Here is a 27,220-nt window from a genome sequence, read left to right as displayed (position 1 = left end):
ATCATTGGGTGGCGGAAGTCTTCAGCATGAAAAGGATGGTTTCAGATTTTATTTGAGGAATGTGAACTGTAGGTCTGAAGCCCAAGAATGCCTCTGAAGCTAACATTTAAGTAGCTCCACAGCTGAGTGTGTAATAATGCTAACAGTAGTTTAGATCCATCACTGTGTGTAGACCACTAAACTTAGTAAAAGCAGTATGCCATAAATAGTTAAGATCTTGTTGCTCTTCTTCCTTCACAATGTTTTGACAGGTGTCTGAAATCCTGCCTGATGCATTTCAATTTTATTTTCTTACAGAGACGATGATAACAAAGAAAATTACCCGGATAACTCTGCTGTCTTAGAGGAAAGGCAGCTGCCTTTGCAAGACACTCAGCAGCACAAGCAGCAGGTTGTAATTGACTGCACTCTAAAGCCTGAAATGGGCAACTTAAAGCTGAGGAAACCTAAGCCCATTGCAAAGCTAGAAAATGGAAAGAGCCATGAGGAAAGTCAGGTAAAGAACTGAACTTATCAGGGGTAGGCTTGTGCCACAATGTCTAAGCAACTTTTGAAATGCAGAGATGGACTACCTGGTAATTCATGGTGTGATTTGAGGCTCCACAATAATATACCCTCATTTCCAGGGACCTGCTGTCAGCAACCCTCCTGTAACTACAGTTTCTTTCAACTAGGGAATTACAGAGAGGGTTGTGCTGCAACTGCATTCGTAAGTGAGTGGAGAGCATAGCTGAAGATGTGCAAATATTTCTCTTTAGTTTCCCTGTGTTTCCTTGTACAAATGCAAAAACTGGGTAGCTGCAACAATAGATTGGACGGTTCTGTTTTGTTTATTTGATCAAGCATGACTTACACAGGTATTTTGGCTGCAAATAGAGAGATTTCATGGTTTTCCTTCATCCTAATTTCCATTTTTCTAGTATTTAAATAGTAAGTCCATACCAGTGCAGTAGTATACTGGTAGCAGGGCTACTCCCCATCACCTTCCTAGGCTGAGCTGGGGGAGCAGAAATGTAAGTTTTTTAAAAGGTGTTAAGGAAGACTAGAAATGAGGAAGGTTCTGCTGCTGTCTCTGGAGGTACATTTGCTCTGTTGACTCTCGAATTCCACCTCTCTGCAGCTGCTGAAAATGCCTGTGCTGAAATGCCCTGCTGCTTCCCAAGTCATGTTGGATGTGTGGTGTAAGGGGTAGAGCTCTAGTGCAGATTTAACCCCTCAGCTGGAAATGTTCTCATACCCAGGAGAGCTAATGTTAATATTGGTTGATTTTTGGTCTGCAGTAGGCACAAGGCCTGACATCTGCAAATACAGATGTCTGTGTTTACACAAAATTGTGCACACACAAATACAGATGTCTGTATTTCCATCTCTTCTTTGCTGTATAACGTATTTGGCTACTTTTTGTCTCTCCTCCCTCCTTGTTTGTGGGTAGAAATTTGCAGAGCCCTTTCTGAAGTGCTTCAAACCTATCATAGACTAGGAAATATTTTGGAACAAGTTTAGAATGGGATTTTATCATTTTAGACAGAATGTATTACCTTCTAAGTGAGAATTGTCCTTTTGAATCGCTGAAGGAAAATGAAAAGCAAATGGCATTATCACAATCTCTTTTGGAATATCAATCTCTTGCCCTAAGCTTCCTGCCTGTTTTTCTGGAGCTCATCCAGAATAAAGCCATAACTGGTGGTTTGTGGGGTTTTTTTGTGACTCTACTGCATTACTAGGAAAAATTATTTAACCTGCAGGGAGATGAGGTGTGCATGTTTATCAGCTGAAGAGATAAAATGATGGGAATTGTGCCCTGTGAAGAGCAAGTGAAGGCATATCAGGAGGAAGAGTGATGGGGAAGCAGCAAATGGGGAAGGTCTGTCTCACAGGTCATCTGTTGCTTTTTCAGCCTCTTCCAAGCCCCCTGTGTGTGTCCTGTGTGTGCCTCTCACCCAACAAAAGCCAACACAGCACAGATTTGCTGCTCTGTGGCATTTTACATGCCCCAAGGGGTTAACTGGAAATGGTGAAAATCATGGGAAACTTTTTGAGTGTAGAATTAGACTGCCGTGAAATACCAGTGCGACTTCAGTATGCAGCCTCTGGAAGGAAAAACTGTGCCAGGCAGATAACTTTCACTTGAGTCAAGGGCTTGAATTAGGGAAGACAGAAATGATGAAACACTCTAAGTGCATGAACCTTCCTTGGTGAAACCCCTTGCCACCAAGCCACTGGATGGGGTAGGTGATGCATTCCCAAGCAGCTGACAAACAGCACTTTCTGAACACATGCATTTATGAAAGAAAAGCGGGATGCACTGCACATCATCGTTAAACTGTTCATCCTTGTTTTGCTGAGATTATTGACAGAGTGCTTTTTCAGCAGTCTCCTTGCTCTTCCCCAGCCTGACTTCTGTGTGCCATCAGAAAGAGTGACAGGAGAGCAGAGACAGCATCTCTGTTAAAGGTGTTGCTCTGATAAGCCAAGGAACTGCTTGCTATTCACTCTTATGTGTTATAAGTTCACGAGCTGCTTTTACAGAGAAATGTCCCTTGAAAATTAGAAGAGGCTACTGGAAGATGAATGAGATTGCTGTGTGTGTTGGAAGGATTAAAGTCTGTTTGGATGGGAACCATTTTTGTGTGCCTTTCTGGTTGTGAGAATCCATTGTAGAAAGTGCTCCCTCACTGGGAGGGAGCAGGCAGCTGTGATCAAGCAGAGGAAAGATGGCCAGCTTGAGGATTTGGAGTTTCACAAGGCTCTCAGCTGAAGTGGGGTTCCTGTGCCTCTGATATTTTTGGCATAAGTGTAGCCCTGTGGTCATGTGCCTTTGGTCTTCATGAAGAAAAGGTTATTAGATTTACACCAGTGATTAAAAACCCAAGTGTAATAAAAGAGCAGCATCAGGTGACTTCACTTGACCACTTGTCAGATGACAAAATGTCACCAGAATAAAGCTGTACTTTGCATGTTACCTGCAGTTATTTCCCTGGGGGCGGGAGCTGGCTCTGGAGGCAGCTGTAACCTTTCCAGAGTATGGGAAGAGAGGAGGCTGCTGGAATGTGACTGCACTGCTGTGCTCCAGCTATTTGGTTTCATCTTTCCCTGAGTTCCATGAGTTCCTTAGCAATTCTGCAACACTCATCTATAGGAAATCAAATTAATTAGGATTTATTTGACTTCAAAGGTGGGGAAGCATATGCCCAGAACATACTCCAGGGAGTCAGTGTGAGAACAGATGGTGAGGAATAGAAAGTCTGCTTTCCTTGCCCATTGCTTTCTCCTGTCACTCACCTTTGGTGCACAGTCATGACTATGGGCTCTTGAATGAGTCATTCCCTATGGATACTGGGACATATTTACAAAAGGACACCAAACTTCTGAGCTAATAGGCGGAGACAGTAAAAGTTCAGTTTTAAAGTTTTATTATCAAGGTAAATGGCTATAAAAATGAAATGGTGGCTTGGCAATCAGTGCCTGGAGATGAGAATACTGAAAACTGCTGAGTTAAGTTTTGTGTTTTGAGTATAAATGAACTGTGCAAATTGCTTGGATGTCAAAGAACTTCCAATAGTTTGACATTGAAATTGTGATTTTAAGTGCACAGTAATCAAAAAGCCAGAGCTGATGTTGACACATCAGCTGCAAAAACACATAAACACATCAGACAGTCTGCAAGTTTTACTTCAATTTCTGGGTATACTCTGTTTATGTTTATTATGATGCAACTTCATTGTAGAAGTAGTAGCTCTTTTGTGAAAAAGAAACAAAAATGCAGTAGAAGACGCGGCTTTTCTGTAGGTGCCTGTGACACATCAGAATTTCTCTGCTCTTTAGAAACAGGGATTCCATCGAGGGTGTTTCCCTGGTGTTACTTACTAACATTCTAATTACATGATTTATGAGCAGCAACCAAGACATAAATGAGGGAAAAAATACAGAACCACTCAAAGCTGCCCAAGTCCCCAAAGATCAAGCCTGCAGGCAAGGGCTCATTGCCAGCACGTGCTCCTGTCCTCAGCTTTCCCCTTCATCCAGCAGAAAGCACCTGGAACTCTCTGCTCTCTCTGCCCTGCAAGTTCCCATCTGAACAGTCCCATCCAAACTTTTGACTCCCATGCATCCAACCAGGTTTTGAAACTGGAGCAAACTCCAGTTTGCTCCATTGCTTTAGCAGGGAAGGGAGCTCTGTTGTTTTGCAGAGCACATTGTATTTTAGTTTTTTTAACTCTTAGACTAAAATATTGGATTACAAAAGCTAATAAAGAGGTAGGAATGAAAATCCCACTTTGATTATCACATTTTCAAAGATCTTTGCAATGCAAAGGAAATATTACAACCCATTTCATAGGTAAAGAAACTAAGATGTGCCAAACACATCTTTTCAGAGCCCTACAACTGGTTTTCAGAAGCTTGGAGTTAAATGGATACTTTTCTCATTCCTGTTCTTTTACTCAGTTTTTTGGACTTAATTGACTTTTTTATTTTCTGTGTAGCAGATTGGGTGATGTGACTTTTTTCCCCTTGCTGCCTTTCCCTCCCCCCAGAATAATACTCTGTTCATAAATCTACATGTATACTAGGGAAGGGAAAGAGAAAAATGGTTAAATTTTATGTATCTTATTTAAATGAACTCTGCTTGCCTTTGCCAGCCAGATTTTTTTTTTTTTTGATGATGACCAAGTGATAAAATCTTAATAATATGTGACTAAATAATTTCAAATGAATTATTTGTATAGAACCTCTGTGCTCTGAGGCTGACATCTGTTATTTAAGTAATAAACAGAAAAGTTACAGTCTGCTTAGGTTTCAGAGGCTGTTTTCCAGTGAAATAACATACTACTTTGTTTAGAACCCTTTATCTTGTGTGTTCTCCAGTTGTTTCCAGAGTAATACCAAAAAATAACAAAGATCCTCCACCAGCATCTGGTCTCACGGAGCATTTTTTTCCTGAAGCAAAATATTTAGCTAGGACTGGATTGGTACTGACAGCTTTTCATTTTTTTCTCTTTGTGCAGGAGCTGGAGTGTGCACTGCCAGGCCTCTCAGAGTGGCAGGGGAAGGCTGGATCCGCAGCTAATAACTGTGCACAGAACGTGGCTTTGAAATGCCAGGAACCAGTCGTGAGATTCCAACCAAGGTAATACTTGGGATAACACAGCACATTTCACTTCTGATTAACTGTAGGAAAGGCTAATTCATTTGCTGCCTTCTGCATAAAATATTCAGACTCCTGGCTCTTATTGGCAGTGGATTCTATATTTATACTTCTAGGACTGTTTGGAGAAAATGAAAGGGATAAAGATAAGATGCAAATTTCATCATTCTTTAAACCCCTTACATCTGAAGCAGAAAGAACATCCTTAGTTTAGAAACTTCAGTTCCTCTGTGCCAAGTTTCAAAAATATTTCCTTGCTTCTTTTCTTTTCCCCCCAGTGCTGAATTGTCTCTTTTTCTCAGAGATGCAGTTTCTGAGACATGAGGATAGGAACCTTCACACCTGATTATAGCAAGGGTATCCATTCGTGTACAGTTTAGACTCTGGGTGCTGGGGCTTGTTCTGGTGCTGGAAGGGCACTGATTGTTCAGGTCTGGCATTTACTGAGTCCTGATGGCAGGTAACTCAGCTGGTGTTACCATGGCCATGCAAAAGGGTGAAGATGGGGTTCCAGATCACCCAACTGACCAGTGAAGGTGTCCTAAGGATAAGATTTAGTCCTTACTGAATCTGGGGGCACTGCTTTACAAATTTCCCATGTTCAGGTGCCGGCTTGGCTCTGCTTTTCTGTGCACAGGGTTTTTGCCAGGTGAGCCAGGTCTCTGCTCTTTGTCTTGATGTGCATGACGGATTGTGCTCAGGTGCTCAGCGGCAGAGGCTCTGGCTCCCTTTGCAGGGTCTGAAGCAGCAGCAGTCCATCCCAGGGATGCCCAGTGGCTCAGGGCACAGCTAGAGCTCTCTGGCTCCGGGTCTGTTGGCAGTCAGGAAGGGACAGCAGTGACAGCTGCCATCCAATGGCACTTGGGTGCTTTATGTGACATTAACTGGTTGCCTTCTCCACTGCTTTTAGGAGGCAGCATTGTAAATGATCTTAATTCGCGCATTCAAAGGAAGGTTTAGCAGAATGAAAGAGCATTTAATTAGCTGGGACAATAAAGTGCTTTTGCCCTCCGATGCTTGTATGTGCAATTGAAACACTGCATTAGTGTGCATTAGAAACACTTCCAGTGTTTCTAATTAGGAAGCCTGGCTTCTCTTTTTCTGGAATTCCTCATGCAAGGCAAGGACCCCATGGACTTCTTGCAAAGAGGAGCTCACTGAGTGTGGTGTCAGACAGTCAGACCTACCCAGTGGCTCTGCTGGTGGCATGTTTGTGTATGGAGAGGTAGTAAAATAGCTGGGTAATTTTGAAAGGAACGTGATGAAAGACACACAGACTTTAAAGATAGGAACCAGAGAGGAATGTGCATGAATAAAATAGCAACCACAGAAAAGTTCTCCTGTCCACTCCAGCAGTTTGGTCTGTTTAGTCTGCCTGGTATTAAACCATTTTTCACTACGCTATTTATTCTTGTTTAGCACCATGGTAGCTCCTTAGAAAACCTGCTATCCACAAGGGCTAAATCTGTTAGATGGTGCCTGATTTACCATTCTAAGTGCTCTGAAAGCACAGTGATCAAATACCAATTCTGGCCATGTTTCAGTTTGATTGCATTATGAAAAAAAAAAAAAAAAAGTGGGTGACTTTATTCTCAAATAAGGAACTTTAAACAAAGAGGGGAGGGATATACTGCCACAGAGGTGTCCCTATACACCTCTCTCTATATCAGATGTGTAGGGGGAGGACAGGAGAAGAAGGATTTATTTCTGTCTCAAATGAAGGATGAAGGTAGATTGTTTCCAGTGCATGCTGTTGTTACTCCTGCTTTTACTTAATTACTGCAGGGGGCTATAGCTCTGCCATTAGTCTCACTGGGCATTAAAGGTCTAAATACCTCTGAACTGCACAGAGGTTTTTAAGAAATCTGTTCTGGGTGAGTGTGGGCCATCTAGAAAAGAGATCATTTTAACTTGTCTAAATATGGATTAAAGACTGCTGAAATGAAAAAAAAATTCAGTACAGTTCCTGTTAAGCAGAAAAATCTAAGTTTAGGATGTCCTAAAAAGGGATGCTCATAAACAGATATGTGACAAAGAACAAATCAGGCCATGTAAGAGCAACAGTCCACAGAATTATAACTCAGAAGTGTGTATTGTTTCTTTGAGGGGGTACTTACATTTTATGCTGACCACTGAAACAATAACAGAAAGGTTTGTGGGATTTGAGGGAAATGGAAGAGTAGATTTGAAGTGATTTGCAGCCAGAAGAATAAGGGAATAGTGTCTTGTTTTTGACTGAGCTGTAGCTGACCTGTGAAGCAATGATTTCAGCCTCAAGTGGCGTTTATCATGTATGATCTATGAACATCAGCACCAGTTTAGTAGATGAAACATCATCTGCATGGAAGGAAACCTTTAGACTCTTTTTTCCAGAACATAAATTTCCAACACTCTTCTAATTTCAAATCACTACTGTGATTACACTGAGTACTGCTCTGGTCATTATGTGTAGCTGGGTTTGGATATGAGTGCAATATAATCTGCACCTTGATAAAAGGTAGATCCTGGGAACAAGTAAAGAAATTGTCTTTTATTTTTTAAGAGAGACTAGAAAAGCCAGTATGGAACAATACAGAAGATTACAAACAGCTGCCCCTGCCAATTGCCTTCTCAAAGGCAATCAGGAGAAGTGGAGTGGGCTGCAGGCTGTGTGCAGTTACCTGAGCAGAGCCTGGTGCCCTCCTCAGATGTGTGTTACAGAGAGAGGAGGCTGAAACAAAGCACCTCTGGGCAGAGGGCAGGTCTATGCTTCAGCCAAAGCTGCATGTTAAGTCAGTGTGGAATTCAGAACTACAGTTTGGGGTGAAGTTTTCTGCCGAAGAAACATCCTTGGAGGTTCCCCCTCTTCACCATGCCCCAAATAAATTGGGAATGAAGTGGTTTCACTTAACAGGACCTCTCTGGCCCCAGGGCTGCAATTCTGCAGTTCTGTAACCCTGTTTTTGGCAGAGGCTGTAGGGTGGTGGTCTTTGTCACACCTATGATTGTTCTGCAGAAGAGGAAATGCTGGTAGCCCTGAGCTGCCTTGGGTCTTCGGGTCAGCCAGAGTCTCCCCAGGTTTCTGTGCCTCCCTGAGGCGGAGGGGCCAAGCTCTAGCAAGGCTTTCAGTATTTAAGTTTGCACAGCAAATACATTTTGAGAGTGCAGTTCAGGTGAGAACTCTTGTGGTTTCCAGGCTTTCTGCTGAGCAGCTACAACTCAGAGATGAGTGGGAGGCAGCAGGGAAGGTGCAGAAGGGCTGATGTCCCTGTGCAGACATGCATGGCTGAGGCAGAGCCTCAGAGGTTGCATTTCTCCACCTGCACAGGCAGCCAGGTGAGCAGGGGAAAAGTTGGGAAATGATTGACCAGTTCCTAAGAACAATTTCTTCAGAGGTGTTGGCATTAAAATACCAGTGCTTGTGGTTCCAGTGATACTTGAACCAAGGCATGGAAAAGTCTCTGCAGCAAGGTTTTGAGTTGCAATGCAATTAAAGAAAAAAAAGCAAAAGGAGGGATGGGGAGAGGATAGGGGAAGAAGATGAGAACAGCTCTTGCTGCGGCACCAGTAAAGACTGTGCCTGCTGAGTACCAGAGCTGCTCATAGTGAGAATAACAAGGGCTGGCTGGGACCAGTGAGACAGGCACTGCTACTCTGCCCCTCTGTCTGACTTCTGTTCCAGCACTCAGGGACTGCCCAGGGAGTGCCCTTGGGCCCTCCAAGGTGGGTTTTTTGTTCGTTGTAAGTGTGTACTTTATGTTCACCCCACAGGCTGTTGCAGTTCTGCATTGCTTTCTGAGGAGTCAGAGGTGTGCTTTTGGAGCCTCCACCTGCAGCCTCGTGTGGAGGAGTGTGGATTTGATAATGCTTTTGCCGTTTGGGAAGGTCTCAGAAAGGAGCCTTCTGTTTTCTGGGCGCTGAGGTGTGCTGTGGTGTGCTCTGCTCTTTTTTGAAAGCATCTGATGAAACTCTGGGCAGGCTGACTCAGTCCTCTGACACGGGACTGACACTTCCAGCTACGAGCTGCTCACCTTCCAGGTCACCCTCACTGGGGCAGGATAGACTGGAGGTGACTCTGGAAAAGGAGTTTCATCTCACACAACTCTGTGAGGTTGACTGTCACCCTGGCGTCACCAATGCCAAGACCCTGCTCACGTGTGGCGTTGTGAGGTATAAACACATGAACAGTCTGGGGATGGGGTTGGTGTGATCAGGGTTGGACTGGAGTGACATCTGCAAGTCACAAAATGTAATGCTCCCTTCTGGGATTCACAGAGGAAATCTGGTGGGGATTTGCTTAGGTTATCTTCAACCATTTCCCTCAACTTTTAAAATTATGTGGTTTTTATTTGAATTTAATGCAGGTTTAAAAGTGATGTTGTGCATAAATCAAAATTCATATGATCTGGTCTGTTTTTTAAACAGCACAGTGCTCATGCAAATTTATGTCTCCCTTGAAGTCTGGTAGAAGCTCTGTTATGATAATTAGAATTTAGATTTTTTTTTCTTGTTATATCCACAAGCCTTAAATGTTCATGTTACTTTTGCCATCTCTGTCATCTCTGTTATGGAAAAAAGGATAATTCTGCCAAAGCCAGAGTCTATAAAGGAGGGTGAGAGACATACATTTGAGTAGTAGCCACAGAGAGAATTTAATTTTCATTATTTTATGGGATGTAAATTATACAAAATAAGGGTGCCTGCAATTATTCAAAATTTCAGCTAAGGCCTGAAATAATTTTAATGTACTCAGCACAGATGGAAAATTAGGGCTTGTTCCTGCTGCTTTTGAAGTTAATGGATATTTTGTGATTGACTTTTAATGAGAGTAGGATCCAAACCATAGTTATTAAATTGTAAGCCCTGTGTTGCCTGGTGACAATCAGAAAACCTGCATCTGCCTAGCAGAGCAATAAATCTTGGTGAGAAGGAAAAAGCACACCCCAAAACTCTCTGTGTAGAGTAAGATCAGCTCAGCACATGAGACTGAAAATGTAAATGCTCGTCACACAAAAATGGTTACTCCTTACTGATTTCAGTATCTCCAGGATCCACAGAATGCATAAATAAGGGCATCTTACTCCAGTATTTCTAGTGTAAAAGGGACAGTAAAATGAAAGATTAAAGGCATCCTAAAACATCTGGAAAGAACATCAGTAATTTGCTTTGCAAGCTTAAATACTGAAAGCCTTGCTAGAGAGGTGGTGCTTCATGGCTGCTGTAAACCTTTTACTCTCCAGAGTGCAAGACTCCTGAGTGATACACTTGTGAATGATGTAGAACTTTGTACAGTTCCTGTACAAAGTGCTGCCGGCATTTACTCTTTGCTTTTGTCTTTCTGTAAAAATTTTGTTTTGTTTTAATTTTGTTAAGGAGAGTTCCCTTTTGCTCTGTTGTGTGCCCTGAAAGGAGTCATCCAAATGAATACAGAAGTTTACAAATCTGACACGTGTTGTTTTCATCCTTTCCTTCATGCCTAGCTCTAGTTCAATGCAATAAATCACCCTAAATGTTTTTTCTTCATTAGTGAATTAGTTCTTCAGCTGTTTGCCGCCTTGCAGCTGCCTCCTTACGTGTTATTAAACCTAACTACAAATATTTCACTCTCTCCTATTAAATTAGTCCTTTTGCTGTTCTCATGACTCATTTCTGTTCCTGTGGGAAACGCACATCTTGGATCCTGTTTGGAGCCAAGATGATTGTTCACCCTGGTGTAGCTACCTAATGTGTCTGGTTTGGTAAGAGAAGTGGCATAGCCATCATTTCAGTCTTTAAATGCCTCACAAATCCAGGAAGAACTACAACAAACACCTCCGCATCCCTCTGCTCTGGTTGAAGTCTGGAGAGGCTTTTACAGGTATTTCTTTTTGCTGGGATGACTCTGAGCCCAGAAAAATACAAATTATTTTGTGCAGAGGATTTTGGGTTTTGTGTTGGGTGCGATCACATCTCTGAGGGAGTGTCCAGGGGCCAGCAGACATCACCACCTTCTCAGCACCGGCAGATGCTGAGAGATGCTTCTCTGAGACAGCTGCAGTTTCCTTGCTCTCCCTGAATTGAGAGTCAGGCTCTGAAATCACGTGTGGAAAGCCTCAGTTTGTTCTGGGGATGGACAGAGGGGTGGTGGGAGGCTGTTGGGGCTGCTCGCTCAGTCTGTGGGAGGCTGTTTTCAGACTTCAGTTTCATCCCTTGGTGTAGGAATTAGCACCTAACCCTGGCTCAGCTGGGAGCTGTGTGGGCCACCTCTGCCTGGATGGGGCACAGCTCCTCAGTGGCCACGCTCAGGGGAAAGAGACTTGCCCCTCACTAGTCCAGGGCCTTTCTTTCCTCTCCCCACGTGGAGAAGCAGCAATACACTGAGAGAAAACCAAAGGCGTGACGTCTCTGATGGCAGCACAGTGACACTCACTAGGAAATGTGGGCATCTCTCATGGGATTTCCAGGCACCTGGGACCTTTCTGAAATGTGCAAAAGCAGAAGACTGGGAGCCTGAACTGCCATCAAATTTAACCATCTCTTTATGATCCTCTTCTTTATGACTGTTATAAGGGAAAATTCTTGTTCCTGATTTAAAGCACGTGGGACAAATTGTGTTTAGATTTAAACCCATGTTTGAGCTTTTTCTTGGGTCACCAAGACACAGATCTTAACACCTGCAGAACTTTTTGACGTAACAGAGTGAGATATTAATGTCAGATATTTCCAGATATTAATGTCATAGCTTCCAGGCCTTCATTAAGAGTTTAAATATATTATTTAGGATTCCAGTAAAATCATTGTTGTTTTGAATGGGTTAAAAAATAGAGATATCACTTCCATCGAAATATTTTTTTAATAAAACAAACTTATTCTGTAATTTATAAATTATATAGACACATGATGAAAAGCTTGAGATATTTGTAGCACAGATAGGCAATCTATTGAATGACTTTTTTATTTTTGTTTTGTAGAATAGATCAGAACACAAGCATTTCACCAAAAGAGGCAACTGATCAATTGAACAACTTAAATGAGGTAAGCATAACCCAAAGTTGAAATGTGATATTATAAATTTTGAATAGATTTTTTGGGGGTTTTTTTTGTTAATTTTAAGGTGTTGGAATAATGTAATTGTTTAAAAATCCTAGGTTAGCTTTTTAATGAATCATTGTAGTCATGTTTTAGGAGAAAAGCTTAAAAGTGTGATATGAATCTGCTAAAATAGTTTAAAAGATAGAAGCAAGAGATTAATTTCTTTAAGTCAACTTTAGGTTGCTTTTTCTTTATGCTCAGAAAAGAATCAAACAATATTGACTGAGCGAAGCGACATCTTTCAAGAACATTTGATTTTTTCCTCATATTACAGCTCAAAATGGTTGATCTGTTAAATATGTTTTGTTTAAAAATAAGGAGTTCTCAAGGTTGCTACATCCTGCATAAATAAACAATGAACAGTACAAGGGAGTCTAAAAGGTGCTCTGGTTGTAAGATGGAAGGAGGGGAGAGCTGCAGAGAGGAAGCAAGGAAAGCCAAATAACACCAGTGCCACTTGAAACAAGCTGCTTTCACAGGGATTATGCCAGGAGCACAGTGTGAGGGAAGCACAAAAAAGCTGTTTGTGTGATCATGTGGAACAATGGATGAGCCTGGGCGAGGTGCTCAGAGTCAGCAATATCCTGGGAGGGGCAGAGGGGTAAAGCCAAGTTCTGCAGTTATATAGAAAGGGGGAAACCCTATTGATGCCTTGGGAAGGCTGACCTGAAACAGAGACTGGACAGGGCTAGAGAACAAAGCAGATATTTATTGAAGGGCCTTTAAGGGTACACCTTGGGCAGGACAAGAGCCTGACCAGGGCTACAGCCAAAGTGGACTGAAAATGGTGACAAAATGGATGACCGGTCACGAGGTCTTATATTTTAGTAGGTTTTGGTCCATTTGCATATTGGGGTTTAATTGTCCAATTGCAGCTTTGGGTTGTGAAGTCCCATCCTTGTTTTCTCTCTTCAGCCACTGTTGTTTGTGCTTTTGGGCCTGAAAGTTGTCCTTGGTCTTCATCAGGAAAAGGATTTGTTTTGTCTCCCTGCTCTGTGAAGAGAGTTCACTGACACTTAATGTGAGGCTCAGAACTGCACCCCTGGGCAGCACAGAATCTGAAAAACATGAACCTAAAACTTAAGACATCACTATCAAGCATCTCTCACCCCTGGGGACTCACACTGCAGGGACAGTGCAGGACACAGGACTTACACAGGGAGCAGTTGGGTTTCCTAGTGCAGGCCAAGACAACAAAAAGAGGCAGTGGGAGAAGAGAGCTGGGTGAAGAGAAGCCCATTCCTGAAAAACTCTGGAAAAGAAAGCTTTGTTTCCATAATGAAACAGAGAACATCTATGTCTATTAATAGATGCCTGACTTTCATTAGGGGAAGACCACAATGTGTCCTTTTAAAGGAATTCAGACCTAATCTTCTCCTTCAGTGAATTATTTCCTTTGCATTTTGTGTCACTGTCGTGCAGCTCGCTGTAGAAAAGCTCAATGCTGACAAGCAGGGCACATTCAGTGACCAATACAGGGAGTACACTCAGCCCCTGTCGAGCCACCTCAGGCCCTGGGGGAAAGCATGAAGTTATTGTTTCTTTTGAGAAGCCCCAGTGCAAATATTCACTGAAGCTTCTGCTTGAAAGCCTCCATTCAAAATCCTTGCAAAGGATTCCTTAAAGGTGAAGAAAAAATATTGTGATAAATAAATCAGTGAAAAATACTAAAGCAAATTATTAGATTAGAAATCTAAAATAAATTGTTAATAACCACTGAGGAATGAACAAGGGTTAAAACCTGATGCTTTCTTTTGCAAAATCTTAGAATTTTTTTGTGTATCAGGTCTATTGCAAACCCAAGTGGGCCTGTGCCATAAGAAAATAAATTCTCTTTCTGGAGAAGAGAAAACAGTGTATCTCTTCACTGCTCACCCGTGGCATTATGCAGACCCAGGGCATATCTTGTTCTGTCTTATTGTTGCTTGTTTGTTCCCCATAAAGGAAATTCTGAATTGAAAATGTCATATGCCTCCAAGCACAAATATTGCCTTAACGGATACTGCAGAGATTTATTTATGTTCATAGAAAATGTGCCTATCTTATTTTAACCTGAATTCTCAGACTGAAACGCTGTTCCAGTGTGACATATAAAAGCATTAATTTCCTTGGAGTGGAAAAGCTGAAAAGGTTGAAATTTGCTCAGTTTGTTTCCAGTATGAATCACCTCAAAGGCTATTAAATGCTGAAAACTTGGATTATTCTCCTTCTCTGTCTCAGCTGATTTCATAAATCCAGTAAATCCATCAGTAAACTGGATATAATGGAATAGCTGCCTTGCTGTCTGGGAGGCACAGGGTGCAGGCATCCTTTTCATTCAAGAACACCGTGTGTGGGTCAGTTTATGCAAAAAGCACTGAGCCTGGGCTTTGCTCCTGATCCCTGCTGCAGCCTCCTGACCAAGTCTGGGCAGGGCTCAGGGCTGGGGCACACCTGGGACCTTTCCCTCCCCCTCAGTTCTTAAATTTATCAAACCTTTGCATGTCTGTGAGAATGAAACAAAGGATGCTGATAGTAGTAATGCTTTATCAGGGAAAGAAATTCTTTCTACGGGCAGGGGCTCTCACTTGTCACATTGTCTCCTGTTAGGCTGTGGCCCCCTGGACATGGTGACACCAACACGTCCCACAGCACTGATGCTGCTGCTGGGTATGGCCCCATGCCATGTCAGGGTACTGCCTCTCAGTGCCACAGCATTTTGGTGATGAACTGGGAGAATTTGTTCTTTCAGTGTCCCACTCTCCACAGGGATTTAACAGTGTGTGGCATTCATCGCTAGATGTAAGAGATTATCCGTTACCTCAGTTATTCCTTGCCCCAAGGCCTCCCCTCTTCAGTTCAATAATCACTGGTTGGAAGGAGGAATGGTCAGTGGGTCCAGGCTCAGTTGTAGAGAAGGTGTCTCCACTACAGATGAGCTTCCTCTGGGAGTGACAGTCCTTTTGTACTGTGCTTTCTCCAGCAGAAAAGGTTATGGCACTTCAGTGACTGTGTTTTCTTGAAGTATTATCAAAAATAACAAATGGGTGAGAAGGACCACACTGTTTCTCTTCCTCTCTCCACCTTCCTATGAATATCTTCATTTTACCATTATTTGTAATAATGTGCAATAGTTTTTCTCTAGTGGAATTGCCTTAGCTCAAGATCTTTGAATTGTCAGTTGCTTTAAGAGGACATAAGCAGAGATAAGAAATCTTTGTCCAAGAAAATTATAATTGGGTTTTTTTTCAAACTTTCTCTTCTTAAGAGAAAACAATATGGTTATTTTTCCAAGGTAATTTATGGATCCATTTGAGATGTTAGTGTGTCCTTTCATTTGCATTAGCACAGATCAGGAATTACTGCATCAGAAACACTCATGCTAGGCACCAGAGTGAAGCTGGAGTGAGCACCAAATCTGAAGTATTTGGGCTGAGATCTTAGCTGATACAGATTGCCACAGCTTAAATTACTTCAGCTATACTGGATTTCCGTGTAGGGACTTTCTCAGATTGATGATGGTGGCCTAACTTTTTCCTGTGTGTGTTTCAGCTGTTTGCAGTGGCTTCTAACATGTTTAGCAATTTCCTTTGACCAGCCATGAGCAGAGGCGGCCCAGGCATGCCCCAGAGACAGGGAGAGATGTGAGCAGCATGTGCCCAGGCTGGTTCTCCCCCAGGGCAGATGTACTGGCCTTTGTGCTTGGCCTTTGCTCTAACCTGTGTCTCCTGCCACGTTTCCTGTAAATTTGTGGTGACTCTTCCTGGACAGTGCAGTGTGGCTGGGCCATAACACTTTCCTGTGGTTTAGGAGTAAGGTGGGGTTGGTAGTACATCCCAGATTTATCATCTCCCTGGTAACATCAAGACAATCAAAGCTACTTAGTATTTTTCTCAAATACCTGTCAAGGGCACACTCATGAAAATAGATAAGGTATTATTATTATTATTGTTGTTGTTGTTGTTGTTATATGGGGGTTTTTTTAGTGTTTTGGAAGTGGCTGGAAATTTGCTATTCACCCACCTTCCCCAGATGGGTGAAAAACATCATTTAGAGCAGCCGAATATAAAGCAGCTGGTGAATTACAGTATAAGCGTTGCTGAAGTACAATGTTTAACAATGTAGTCTGTGAGAATGCCTTTACACTGCACTTCCCATAAATAATAATGTGTCACAAGGAATAACGATGAAAAGTGTATGTATTTTCTCGAAATGGGTTTTTTCTGTCAAATGCTTGAAGTAACAGCCCATGAAGGTTAAGTCCTTTTGTCAGACATTCACTTATGTTTTCCTTATTAGCACGTTCTCATGGGTTTCATCTGTGTTCTCCCTAATTTTCATCAGCTGTTCTCCTGGTAAGGTCTAGGCTGGGATCAGAGTCCTCACTGGTTTGTAACTGGTTTGGTCATCTTTTGCTAGATGACATTAATGACTGTAAAATTCTGCCTGTCTCGGATAATTCCACAGCCACTTTGTTTGGCTTTAGCTGGGATGAGAGTCACTGGGAAATGAGGACTTCCTAAAACAGTGCCGTATGTATGATGCAAGTCAACACCCTTCCCTTGACAAGCAAATGCACTGCCACCTGAAAACTTCTAGGGGCGAGAAGGTTTCCATAATTTTCCTGAATCCTATAAAAGGAATGGGTTTCCATAATTTTCCTGAATCCTATAAAAAAAAATGAAAAGATAAAGGAAGAAATTCTTCCCTGCTCTTCTCAGACAACCTAGTTTCTTTCTTTTAAGTTATCTTTGGGTTTACAAAATAGGTGCATTACAACGAAAATAATGGAAAGATGTATCAAACTACTCATCAGGTAGGTGATGAATTGTCACACAAAGGAAACCAGGCCAATAAATCAATTCATTTTTCATTAAATGGATCAATAAATTGGTTTCAGGTATTTGACAGAGTGGGGAAAAGAATTTTCAGGGTATAAATTTGAGTAACTTTTTTTTTGCAACTCAGATTATTTTCTTCAGAAAATGCCCTTCATGAATATGTATCGCTTGAGTGACTTAATGCTCTATGTCCATTCTGTGTGTGCCAGCTGTGCGGTTATTAGGACAGCCTTGTGTGGTTTTGTTTTACGTTGTGAGCCGTATTTCCCTTGAGATGGGGGAGCTGAAAGCTTGGGAAGTGGGGAGTGACTCATTTTGCCCAGTCAGATGGTGATTAGGGCTTTCACAGCATTTCCATCACAGCGAGATGCTTGTGTCAGATCGTGCAGCTCAGTACTGCATGGAGCATTAAAAATTCAAATCGGAGCCGGACCACGCATGGCACAGAGGCTGGGAGTGATGTGGCAGATAACTGTCCCTGTCACTGATTTGCCTGCAGCCGGTGACAGTGATGTGCTGATTTTACCTTTGCAGGAGATCACAAATGATCTTCTACCCTGTGGAGCCGGCAGCAGCCCACATAAAAGCCATGTCTACATAATGAAGTCTCTCTAAAACAGCCAATTAAAAAAATCTCTCTCCCAAGAATCCCATGAGTGAGCGTGTTCTCAGTAACTCTTTGTTCACTGCTGTGTACTGCACTCAGAGGCTGGAGAGGGAGATTTGATTTTTTATGAATGGTAAATGGGGAGGGACATAATGTCATCAGATCGTGATGTCAGCCCAATGAATGAAATACTTCCTTAATGTATTGCTTCAAGCCCAAGAAGAGGGACACCATCTCAGTTTGTCTTCCTGGAATAAATCACCTCCGGCTGACAAAGTCATCTTTCCCACGTGCCGTGAACGATCCATGTAAATCGGGACTCAGACACCCAGGAGTCAGGAAACTCGTGGAATAGTGCGCGTTTGCTCTCCCCATCCTCCCGGAGCCGGCAGTGGAACACCCCTTTGCAGGCGCTGCCCATGGGCTCCGGGAGTTGAAGAGCAATTGCTGATCCCTGTTGTTCTCTACCCAGCCCAATGTTCTGCTTTTGTCTGCAGAATTCTTTGTTGAAGCTGCAAGCCCTGGAAACTGATCTGTGCTCTGCGTTTCTGCCAGCCCAGGAGGAAACTCCCCAGCTGCCGGCACCCAAGGACACAGCCCCTTCTCCAGCCCAAAGCGGCGTGCCCGCCGATGGGGCCGGCTGTGGAGGTAAGCGAGCGTGCCATTATGTGTTCTCATTTGCAATTATAAAAAATCCTGGTGACTTGCACTTTAAATCAGGCTTGCAGCCCTCTGGGAAACAGTGCAGAGCTAATGCAAAGCACCATTTCCTCCTGCAAACGCTGTGTAACGTAAAAAGGGGCGATACCTGCTAAAAGAACGGAGATTACCGGCTGTAACCCCCCGGTTTTCTGAGAGGGAATTCTCCTTTTCAGAGAGATTTTAAGAATCCCAATTCTTTTATTTTTAGTTTTAATCTGTTATTCTTCCCCAAGTAAATTTTCTCTCTTTACTTCCTATGTCTGTATTGTGTGAAATCACCTGCCATATCATGTAATTCTATTTTTGTCATTCTTTTTGTCAGAGAAATATCACTTCATTTCTCCTATTATTGATTTTAATTTAATGCATCAGCAGAGAGATAGCGAAGGTGAGTTTTACAGCATGTGGATTTTAATCATTCATGATCTTGTATTATTACCCAGCTGGGCAAACTGTGGTTTTGTGTTATCTCTCCCTCTTCCCTCAGAAGGGAAATAAATAGCCCTAAGGCTCAGCACTATTTTCGTCAATTCATGGCTTGTAGTCACAGGGCTGGCAGAGTCGTGATGCTCAATAGAAGAGGAGTCACTGCTCACGGAAAATAGGTCAAAGGCAGGATGACTAATACATCTCACAGACAAGTGACATGAATACACAAATACCTAAGTCGTGCGCCATGTATGGTTCAAATTAAGGCAGGTAGGTCAGTAATCCCTTTGCAATTGATGTTCTGTATCAGAAAAAATCTGGATTTAGAAGAACTTATTTTAAGAGCTGCTTGCTCAGCATTTTCAGCAAGAAATAACATTAAGTTATTAAAAAAAATTATAAATTACAGTGTTCTACTTCAAAAATTCCAAAGTTTGAGGTTGGCATTGGAAAAATCAAGGAACAATGTATGTAGAAATCAAATTATTATAAAGATGAAGGAATCTAAAAATGCTAGATGTCCTGGGTTTTACTTGAAAAAAACAGATGCTTTAATCCAGCCAAGCAAATACCTTAATAGCTCTTGGATATGGTTATGGAGCCTGGACTGGGGCTAACCTTGATGGGGATCATTTGTGTGCTGCACATTCTGCAGCTCACCCAAAATCTGCACTGACTCCTTTCCTTTGTGGCAGCCTGGAGTTTTCCTCCTCTCCCAGTATTATTTTGCTTTGGTGGTATCATAGCTCATTCTTAGGATGGTTTCTAATTGTTCCCCTTAATCATTTTTTGCTGTTTTGATTAGATTTTCTTTTTATTTATGCTGGTAGTGATGGTGCTTCCAATCCCCTCTCCACTCCCATTTCCCCTCTGCAGCCACATGGGGAAATGTTGCATGATGTAGCATTTCTCTCACACAGTTTCAGAGCATGCTCTGCCACTCCAGCAGTCCAAACTCATGCCTTGGTTAAAGCTTATCTAATTAATGGGTTTTAATGTACCCTCATTTCTGTTAACATCTGCTCTGTGGTTTGCGGCGTTTTTAGTGACTTGCCATTTTGCACAGACAGAGCCGATCCTAATTCTGTCTCTTAAATGACTACTGAAATCTTCTGAGGCATTGAGCTGTCACATGGGACTACTGGCTACTTGAGCTCCACCTTGGCTGGAAGTCCAGGGATTTGTACCAGGCTGGGAAGAAAGTTTCTAGAGGATGTGCCATACGTGCTCCATCTTTTGTTATCAGCCTTTCCTCAGTGGATCAGGAAAAACAAACACATTTCTTTCATTCACACCCCAGTCAATGAATTTTAGCAAAGTGCACATCATGTGTATGGAGAATGAAGATACAACAGTCTAGTAAAATGACAGGGTGCTCCAGGATGCAAATTTTAAGGGGATGAACAGTAACTTATCTCTGAGGAAAGTCAGCATTTTCTGGTTTACTTTTGATTATGTGAAAGCTGAGTTGCCAAATTGAGAATCTAAAGAATTGTGAGGGATATCTAAGATAGTTTTTAAAGAGGTAATTATAGAAAAGTAAGGTGCAATTTCTGTAACTTTTGGATATGAGATTACATCAAATATGTGCCTGTAGCAGTGATCAGCTGAACCTAACTACAGGAAGTTCTGAAGGACTGTTAAATTTAAAATCCTGATGGTAGCATTCACAGATGTCATTTGTTTATGTCTTAACACACTAGATCTGAATATTATTTTTTGTATGCAAGAGATTTCTGTGTATTATTGTTCCACTTGAAGAATGTCACAGGCATAAATACAGGCTTGTACCTTGTCATATGAAGCCCACCTGCTGAACCATGCTGCACATTATCAGACACTAGAATTTGGCTTTAATTCCTGTGCTGTTCTCCTGTCAGTGAGTAGATGGGATGGAATAGGTCCTAAGGGGCAACTCACTGGCTTGGGTAGAGGTGGCAGGTGGCTTTAATTCCAAGTTTTGGCAAAAATAAAGGCTAAAATTAGACAAGATACATGAAGACAGGTAGAAGTTTGGTCAGCTTATGGTCCACTCTTAGGATAATATTTAGTGTCTTGTTTAGGATCTACACAGAACTGGAATGATGGCCTTTAGTGTTAAGTAAAATGGGGCTGGTTAGAGCTTGTCATCACCCTGAGATGTCCCACTCTTTTAGTAGTTGTGCCACCGAAATGAATCAATCCGAATTATTTGCTGACCACTTCTGACAATTTAGTAGTATTTTATTTCACCTCTAGTAGAGTTGGAACTAAACCCTTCCTTGGGCCACAGCAAAGCTGCACCAGGTTCAAGCTTTGCAGACCTTGTTGTCAGAAGGCCAAGGAAATGAAAGTGCTCTGGCCTTTCGGAAATATTCCCAAATTAAAAATCATGCAGGTTGTTTCCCTTTTGTTTGCTAGCAGAACAAAAGAACCTCCTTGAGCTTTGTTTGGTTTTACACTGGAGCTGCACCAGCCACTACTTGTCTTTTGCATCTGTCTTCCAGGAGTGCTTAGTCTTGAATGTGTGCGTTTCTTCCACTTCCAAGGCTTGGCTGGGCCTATAAAATTGTCTGCTTGTAGATGTGAAGAGGAGCAAATGTCTGTGACCATACAGTGTATCACTGGCACAGGCTATCTCCTACAAGAAAAACATTTTTAGGTCCACAGGAAATCAGAGTTTAAATGTTGGAAAGTTATTTCCTTCACCTATCAAACACACACTGGCTGATTTTTTTATCACATCATTTTTCCTTCCCCAGTGAGGGCACTGCTACTTAATATAAGAGAATTTATTCCTTGTAATAACAGAACATGAAAAACTGTGCAACTGTTTTAGTCAACCTATTTCACAGTGATTATGTGTTTCTTGAAGTTCAAAGATGGTGAAATTAAAGCAAGGGAAGCCAGGTTCTTCTCACTCAGAAAAAAACAACCCAGCAACAACAGATCAAATCTCAACTAAAGCTATTAATTTTTTAAAATCTTACAGGGTAAGGAAAGAGTATTTTCCAAAAAGAGAGAACACTTGTTTTTTTGCAGAACATCAGTTATTCCAGCCATTGTCACTGCCTGTTGTCAGTGTCCATGATTTCCCAGGAATTGCTTCTCCCAGGTGTCTTCCTGGGGTCTTTGTTGGAGGATTTGAACCTCATACAAGGTTTAGGAGATTTGGGTGTTGCTCTGGTATCTTGGAGAGATGAATTTGACCTGCAGAGTGTGAAGTACTTAGAAGAAAGATGCAAGGTTGGAATTAATAATCAGCTACATTGTTCCATTATGAACATGTTTAACATAATTATAATTGATGAGGCTGGTAAGAGTAGATGAGCTTATAAATATGAGAATCATGTGTAACTTTTGCTTGTCAGCAAACTGTGATTATACAATACACAATAGGATTTTTTTGTTGTCTGTAAAGCAAAAGCAGTTAGATAGTGCCAAATAAAATTATATTTAAGGCATTATCTACTATTTTTTAGAGAAATATGGGGTTTTTTTTGAAGGGTGTCATTCAGAGCTGGTTTTTCACCACTGTCACAATGCAGCAATAGGGATTTGCAGTTTTGGTATTGGTTAGGAAAGAGGACAAATAACAAAATGTACTGCAAATGTTACTCCATTCAAATCCTGAAAAAAAACACTCGCTCAGCATGGGAATGTGATGCCCCATGTGCAAAGCAGAAAACTGAAAATGAAGGTAAAAGAATTTACCTAAACCTGCCAGTTCTTCTGTGAGTAAACCCATGTACAGTTGTTTTTCTGTGCAGTTTTAGACTTCCACTGAATAAAAAGATTCTGTGAAATGTATTAGAATGCATGACATATGGCAAATATAATAGTGATTAGAATTGACACACATGCTGCCTGGAAATGCAAAGCAATAGATATAAATTAAAGAGCTGTATATATTAATGGGTTTAGAAAAAAAAAAAAAAGAAAATAATGTAGCTGGTGTAAAATATAATGTACTGTGGAAATTGCTGTAGGGGAACCTGGGTCAGAGCACAAATTTTGCTTCAGCAAAGCAAAAGAGAAAAATTTTGGGCAAGAACTTTTATGAGATTGTGGAGTTTCTCCCTAGAAAGTATAATCTGCATTAAATCCCAATCATCTGATAGCAAGATTGGTTGGGTTAGATCATCCTCATCCATTTCAACTACTGAGGATGAGGAAGCAGATTCAATGAATATTCCCTTCAATGTACTCAGGTAGAGTACAGTGGAGATGATTCCCTGATGTTCCCTTAGGTAGGCCCTGCAATGTGCCAGTATTTTTCATGCTGCCCATAAACAGAACCAGTGTGATGAGGTTCATCAATTCCTACTTTTTCTAGCTTGACCATCGCTATAAAACAAATTTTACCCTTTAAGGCACCTGTAGTGAGGTTTGTATTTACAGTCCCAGACACTGCTAACACAGTAGCACAAGCATGACTCCTCCAAGGAGCAGCCACTGGCCATGACCTTGAGTAAATAAACTGAATGTTCTTGGTGGTGGTTGTTATTTTCATATCTTGTGTTCTTTGAGCCAAGGGTATGTTACTGTTACTGAACAAAATCCTGCAGGATGCTGCTAGCAGCCCTGGAGGTTCTTAGCACCAGGACATATTATATTTTTGACCTTCCTTTCCCTTCACCAAGGGAGTAAATGATAAACCACAAAATCAAACTGATTGTGGACACTCATCAACTTCTTCAGCAATGTGGCTTTCAAAAGCAAACAGATCTATGAAAATACAAGCAATGCTTCTATTCTGGGAAACTCTCCATCTTTACTTCATAGATTATAAATACACCCATCCACCTCCTCCTATGGAACTCAAAAAGGGTTTATGTGAAGCCAGTGACAGTACTTCTATTTTCTCATCCTCAGTGCTGTGTCCACCCTGCATGCAACACTTTGCTGATCTGTTTGCTGTTCACTTTGAATACTTATGCTTGGAATACTTCTGTAAGGAGAAATTTTGATTGACCTAGGTAGCTCAACCCCTGTGAGTGACCCTCATCCTCACTGATTTATACTTTCCTTCTAGAGCCTGTGCCAGCCCACAGGGACTGGCAGAATGACATGGAGAGCAGCCCGCAGGAGCATCACTCCCTAGGGACCAGCCGACTGCTGTATCACATCACAGATGGAGACAATCCTCTCTTGTCACCACGCTGCTCTATCTTTAGCCAAAGCCAGAGATTTAACCTAGACACAGAGTCTGCCCCTTCTCCACCAAGTGCTCAACCTTTCATGATGTAAGAGAATCTATTTTAATTCTTATGTATTTTTAAGCCTTTTTCTGCAATTCACAACCTTTGACTCTTCATAGGGTTTTTTCAGTTGTTGCTATGTGATAAAAAGCAAATGTTTGTATTGTGGCATGTTTTGGCATGGATAACTTGCAATACCAGAAATAGGAACTACTGTTTCCTCAGTCATAACAGTCTACAATATTTTTTGAAATCTTTGTTGATTGTAGTTAGTAAGGACAGTTTTAAATGTTAGTAATTAGAATGGTGAGTGAACACAAGATAGAGACGGCTATCTAGGTATAATAGTAAAAAATTCAGCTGAAATTGAGCTATACTTGAGTCACTGATGAGGGATGACACTGTCATGAAGCATTCAAACAGTTCACATTTGTGATTTTCAGAAACCAAGCTGTGAATTTCGGAAAGAAATCAAAGTTTTAAAAAGCTTATATACAGAGCTCTGGCTACAGCTGCATATGGAAAATAATCAGCTCTATTGACTTGCAATTTTAAATGATCAGAAACTAAACTGTCTTCAAAATTATAATGTTTATTTCCATTAATGAAAAACTCCCTGAGCTTACTTTTAAAAATCATGTCACCACAGTCTCCTGTTATACTTGGAAGATTTGTGAATAAAGGTGTGGGTGTTAAATGTAAATACTGGATCAGGCTTTTGCCTACTAGATTAATTTTTTGAAATATATTCAGAAATCCCACAATTAATTTAAAAAAAAGAGAGAATGAAAGACAGATGGTGAACTCATTAGAATACTCTAGGGGTACCTTTAAGCAAAAGCAATTATTTTATGCTTACTTTGTAAAATTAAGCTCTCTCTATCCAGTGAAGGAATAGAATAGCCCTGAATTCTGAAATGCTACATGTGCCTGCAAACAAGGCATGGTCCATTAGAGCCAGCTCTTAGATCCTACAACTTTGCTTTTGGCTTTTGCAGGCCAAGAAGTTCTTCTAGGTGTAGCTGTGAAGATTGCAAAGAACCACAGACAGTGACACAACTTACCAAGCACCTTCAGAGCCTCAAGAGAAAAATTAGGAAGTATGAAGAAAAGTTTGAGCAAGAAAAAAAATACCTGGTAAGACAATAATTGAAAAGGGTACTCCAAGAGTGAGGCAAGGATCTCAGTGTATTTGAACTCATTCAAACGATGTGAGATAGAGTATTTGTGGTAAAATGAAATAGGAAAAACTTCAGTGAACATCTTTTCAGCATCTTTCAGTGTATGCAGTAGTTCTGAGGCTCTACATTTTCTTTGGATTACCTTGGTTGCAAAATATCCATTTTTGACAAGTGTGAATCAGTGAAACACAGCGGACAGGCTTGTGAAACAAAATGGTGCAAAAGGTGAAAAGCTACTTATTCGCTCTGTAGGAGTCATTTGCCTGGAAACTTGTTCTGCTGTGGAGATTCCTTCATTCAGACAGACTCCTGCAAACCTCCAGAGCCTGGGGCTCAGTAGAAGCTGATGGCAAAAATCAGAGAAATAAAACTTGTGGGGGTTGTTTGAGGTCAGTGGTGAGCATTGTGCTGGGAATTGTGCAGTATAAGAATATCAAAACAGGCCTGATGCTAAGAAGCTCTACAACATGAAACAGGGAAGTTTGTGATGTTTTCTGACTATATTAAAATTAAGCAAATGATATATTACCTTTTAATCCCATTAGTGGCCAAAAACTTAATCTTGTGCACTGTTTGGCTCTGTAGTCATCATATGCTCCTAGGAGCACAATTTCTCACCTAAACAACTTTCACACTATGGCCAGAAAAGAAATAATTTCAGAAGCTTAATTTTGCAAAACTGTTCTGCAATTTAAAATATCTGAGGTTTGAAGATTCAGTGTAAATTCACTTTAATTTGCAGGCAATTTCTAAACGCAAAACAACCCCTGATCTACAAAGCCTTTGTTGTTTGTTTCTTTTGAAATCACTCTTGCACAGGATTTTTCATTTGATTAATTAAGCAGGTCAGTTGAAATTTTAAAAATGCTGTTCCCCAAGAGAATCCCTGTGTTAAAGCAAGAGCTGATTCCTGCAAGGGACAGAGAGCTTCAGTTACCATCCTGGAAATCACTTAGGAACTTGACTAAAATTAGGTGTTTGATCAATCCTTTTGAAGTCATTGAGGTTATTTATCTAATTAGTCAGAGACTGAAACATTCATTGCTGTGGTTTTTTTTGGGATCAGAGACAGAGCACTCAGATCCTTGTGGCACTGTGTCACAATGGGGAGAGATAAGCCATGACAAATTAATGCCATGATCAAGCCAGGTGCTCTGCATGACACTGATAGAGTGCAGAGGGACATTTTGTAGCACACTGGGGGTGGGCAGGGTTTTATCTGTTTGATCCTTTAACTGTCAGTTCCTTCTCTTCCTTCACATTCTTTATGTTTTCCTTTGGGTCCAGCCTTCACACGGTGACAAAACTTCCAACCCTGAAGTTCTGAAGTGGATGAATGCTCTGGCCAAAGGTCGGAAGCAGCTCAAAGGTACATAATAATGTGCTGTGTCCCTTTGCTGCTGAAGCTTTGGGGAGTGGGAGTGTACCTGGAACATTTTAAAGTCAGTTTTCTAACCTCACTGCTCTGCTTGCTTTTCACAGTGCATGACAGTAAGCCTCCCAAGAAGGATATGTGCTATGACTTGCCTTGATGCCCGAAATCAGGGATTAAAGTGTGTCAGTTCAACCTTCATAGCAAGGCTAGAAGGGGGAAGGGGGAAAAACCATCATCTCCCCCTCACAGCTGTAACATTCATACAAAAGGAGATGCTGTTCTGAAAACTTTTATGAGTGTCTTAAACACAGAAGTTAGAAGTTTCCTTGTAATAGCACAAATGTAGGTGTGAATGTTTCTTTAGGACTGAGGATACACATCTCTAAGGATTTAATTTCTTTTGATCATAAAAACAGATCTTTCCTGGATAATAAATTTGGCCTTGAGGGTCAGGTTTTGCCCTTGACTGTCTGAATACCACTCCATTAACGTCTGTGGGTGTATCAGATGCTTTCCCTTGGGAAGTCTGTAGCCAAGACTGATTGATTTTTTTTTTTAAGACTATTTATAATTTATCTAAATCCTTTTTTTTTTTTTTGTCCTGTTATAAATGGATTCTCACTACTAAATAAATTGTGGTATTATCTTTCATTTCTATTCTGGATGTAGTTAATAGCATTGATATAGAGGATGTGATTGTGTTAAATAAAGAATTAGAAACTCATCTTTC

General features: G+C 41.3%; 1 protein-coding gene and 1 long non-coding RNA gene across 7 annotated transcripts in view; one reads left to right on the top strand and one right to left on the bottom strand.

Moving 5' to 3' along the window:
* Window positions 1–27,220, bottom strand: part of LOC136364340 (uncharacterized) — a 148,459-nt gene that overhangs the window by 39,806 nt on the left and 81,433 nt on the right. The window lies entirely within an intron of this gene.
* The window catches only part of FAM13C (family with sequence similarity 13 member C), a 114,551-nt gene that overhangs the window by 74,489 nt on the left and 12,842 nt on the right, over window positions 1–27,220 (top strand). For 4 of the 6 annotated variants that reach the window (XM_066324228.1, XM_066324226.1, XM_066324225.1 and 1 more), the window contains 8 exons: window positions 298–496; window positions 5,007–5,128; window positions 12,076–12,139; window positions 18,121–18,271; window positions 18,648–18,713; window positions 23,769–23,979; window positions 24,933–25,071; window positions 26,403–26,484. In XM_066324228.1, the coding sequence (XP_066180325.1) occupies window positions 298–496; window positions 5,007–5,128; window positions 12,076–12,139; window positions 18,121–18,271; window positions 18,648–18,713; window positions 23,769–23,979; window positions 24,933–25,071; window positions 26,403–26,484 (1,034 nt within the window). The remainder of the gene's footprint in view (window positions 1–297; window positions 497–5,006; window positions 5,129–12,075; window positions 12,140–18,120; window positions 18,272–18,647; window positions 18,714–23,768; window positions 23,980–24,932; window positions 25,072–26,402; window positions 26,485–27,220) is intronic. The other 2 variants (XM_066324230.1, XM_066324227.1) reach the window with 1 other exon arrangement.

The sequence above is a fragment of the Sylvia atricapilla genome, chromosome 8 (assembly GCF_009819655.1).
Source record: "Sylvia atricapilla isolate bSylAtr1 chromosome 8, bSylAtr1.pri, whole genome shotgun sequence".
Classification (NCBI taxonomy): domain Eukaryota; kingdom Metazoa; phylum Chordata; class Aves; order Passeriformes; family Sylviidae; genus Sylvia; species Sylvia atricapilla.
The sequence above is the reverse complement of the archived record's forward strand: the minus strand, read 5'-3'. Positions and strand labels throughout refer to the sequence as shown.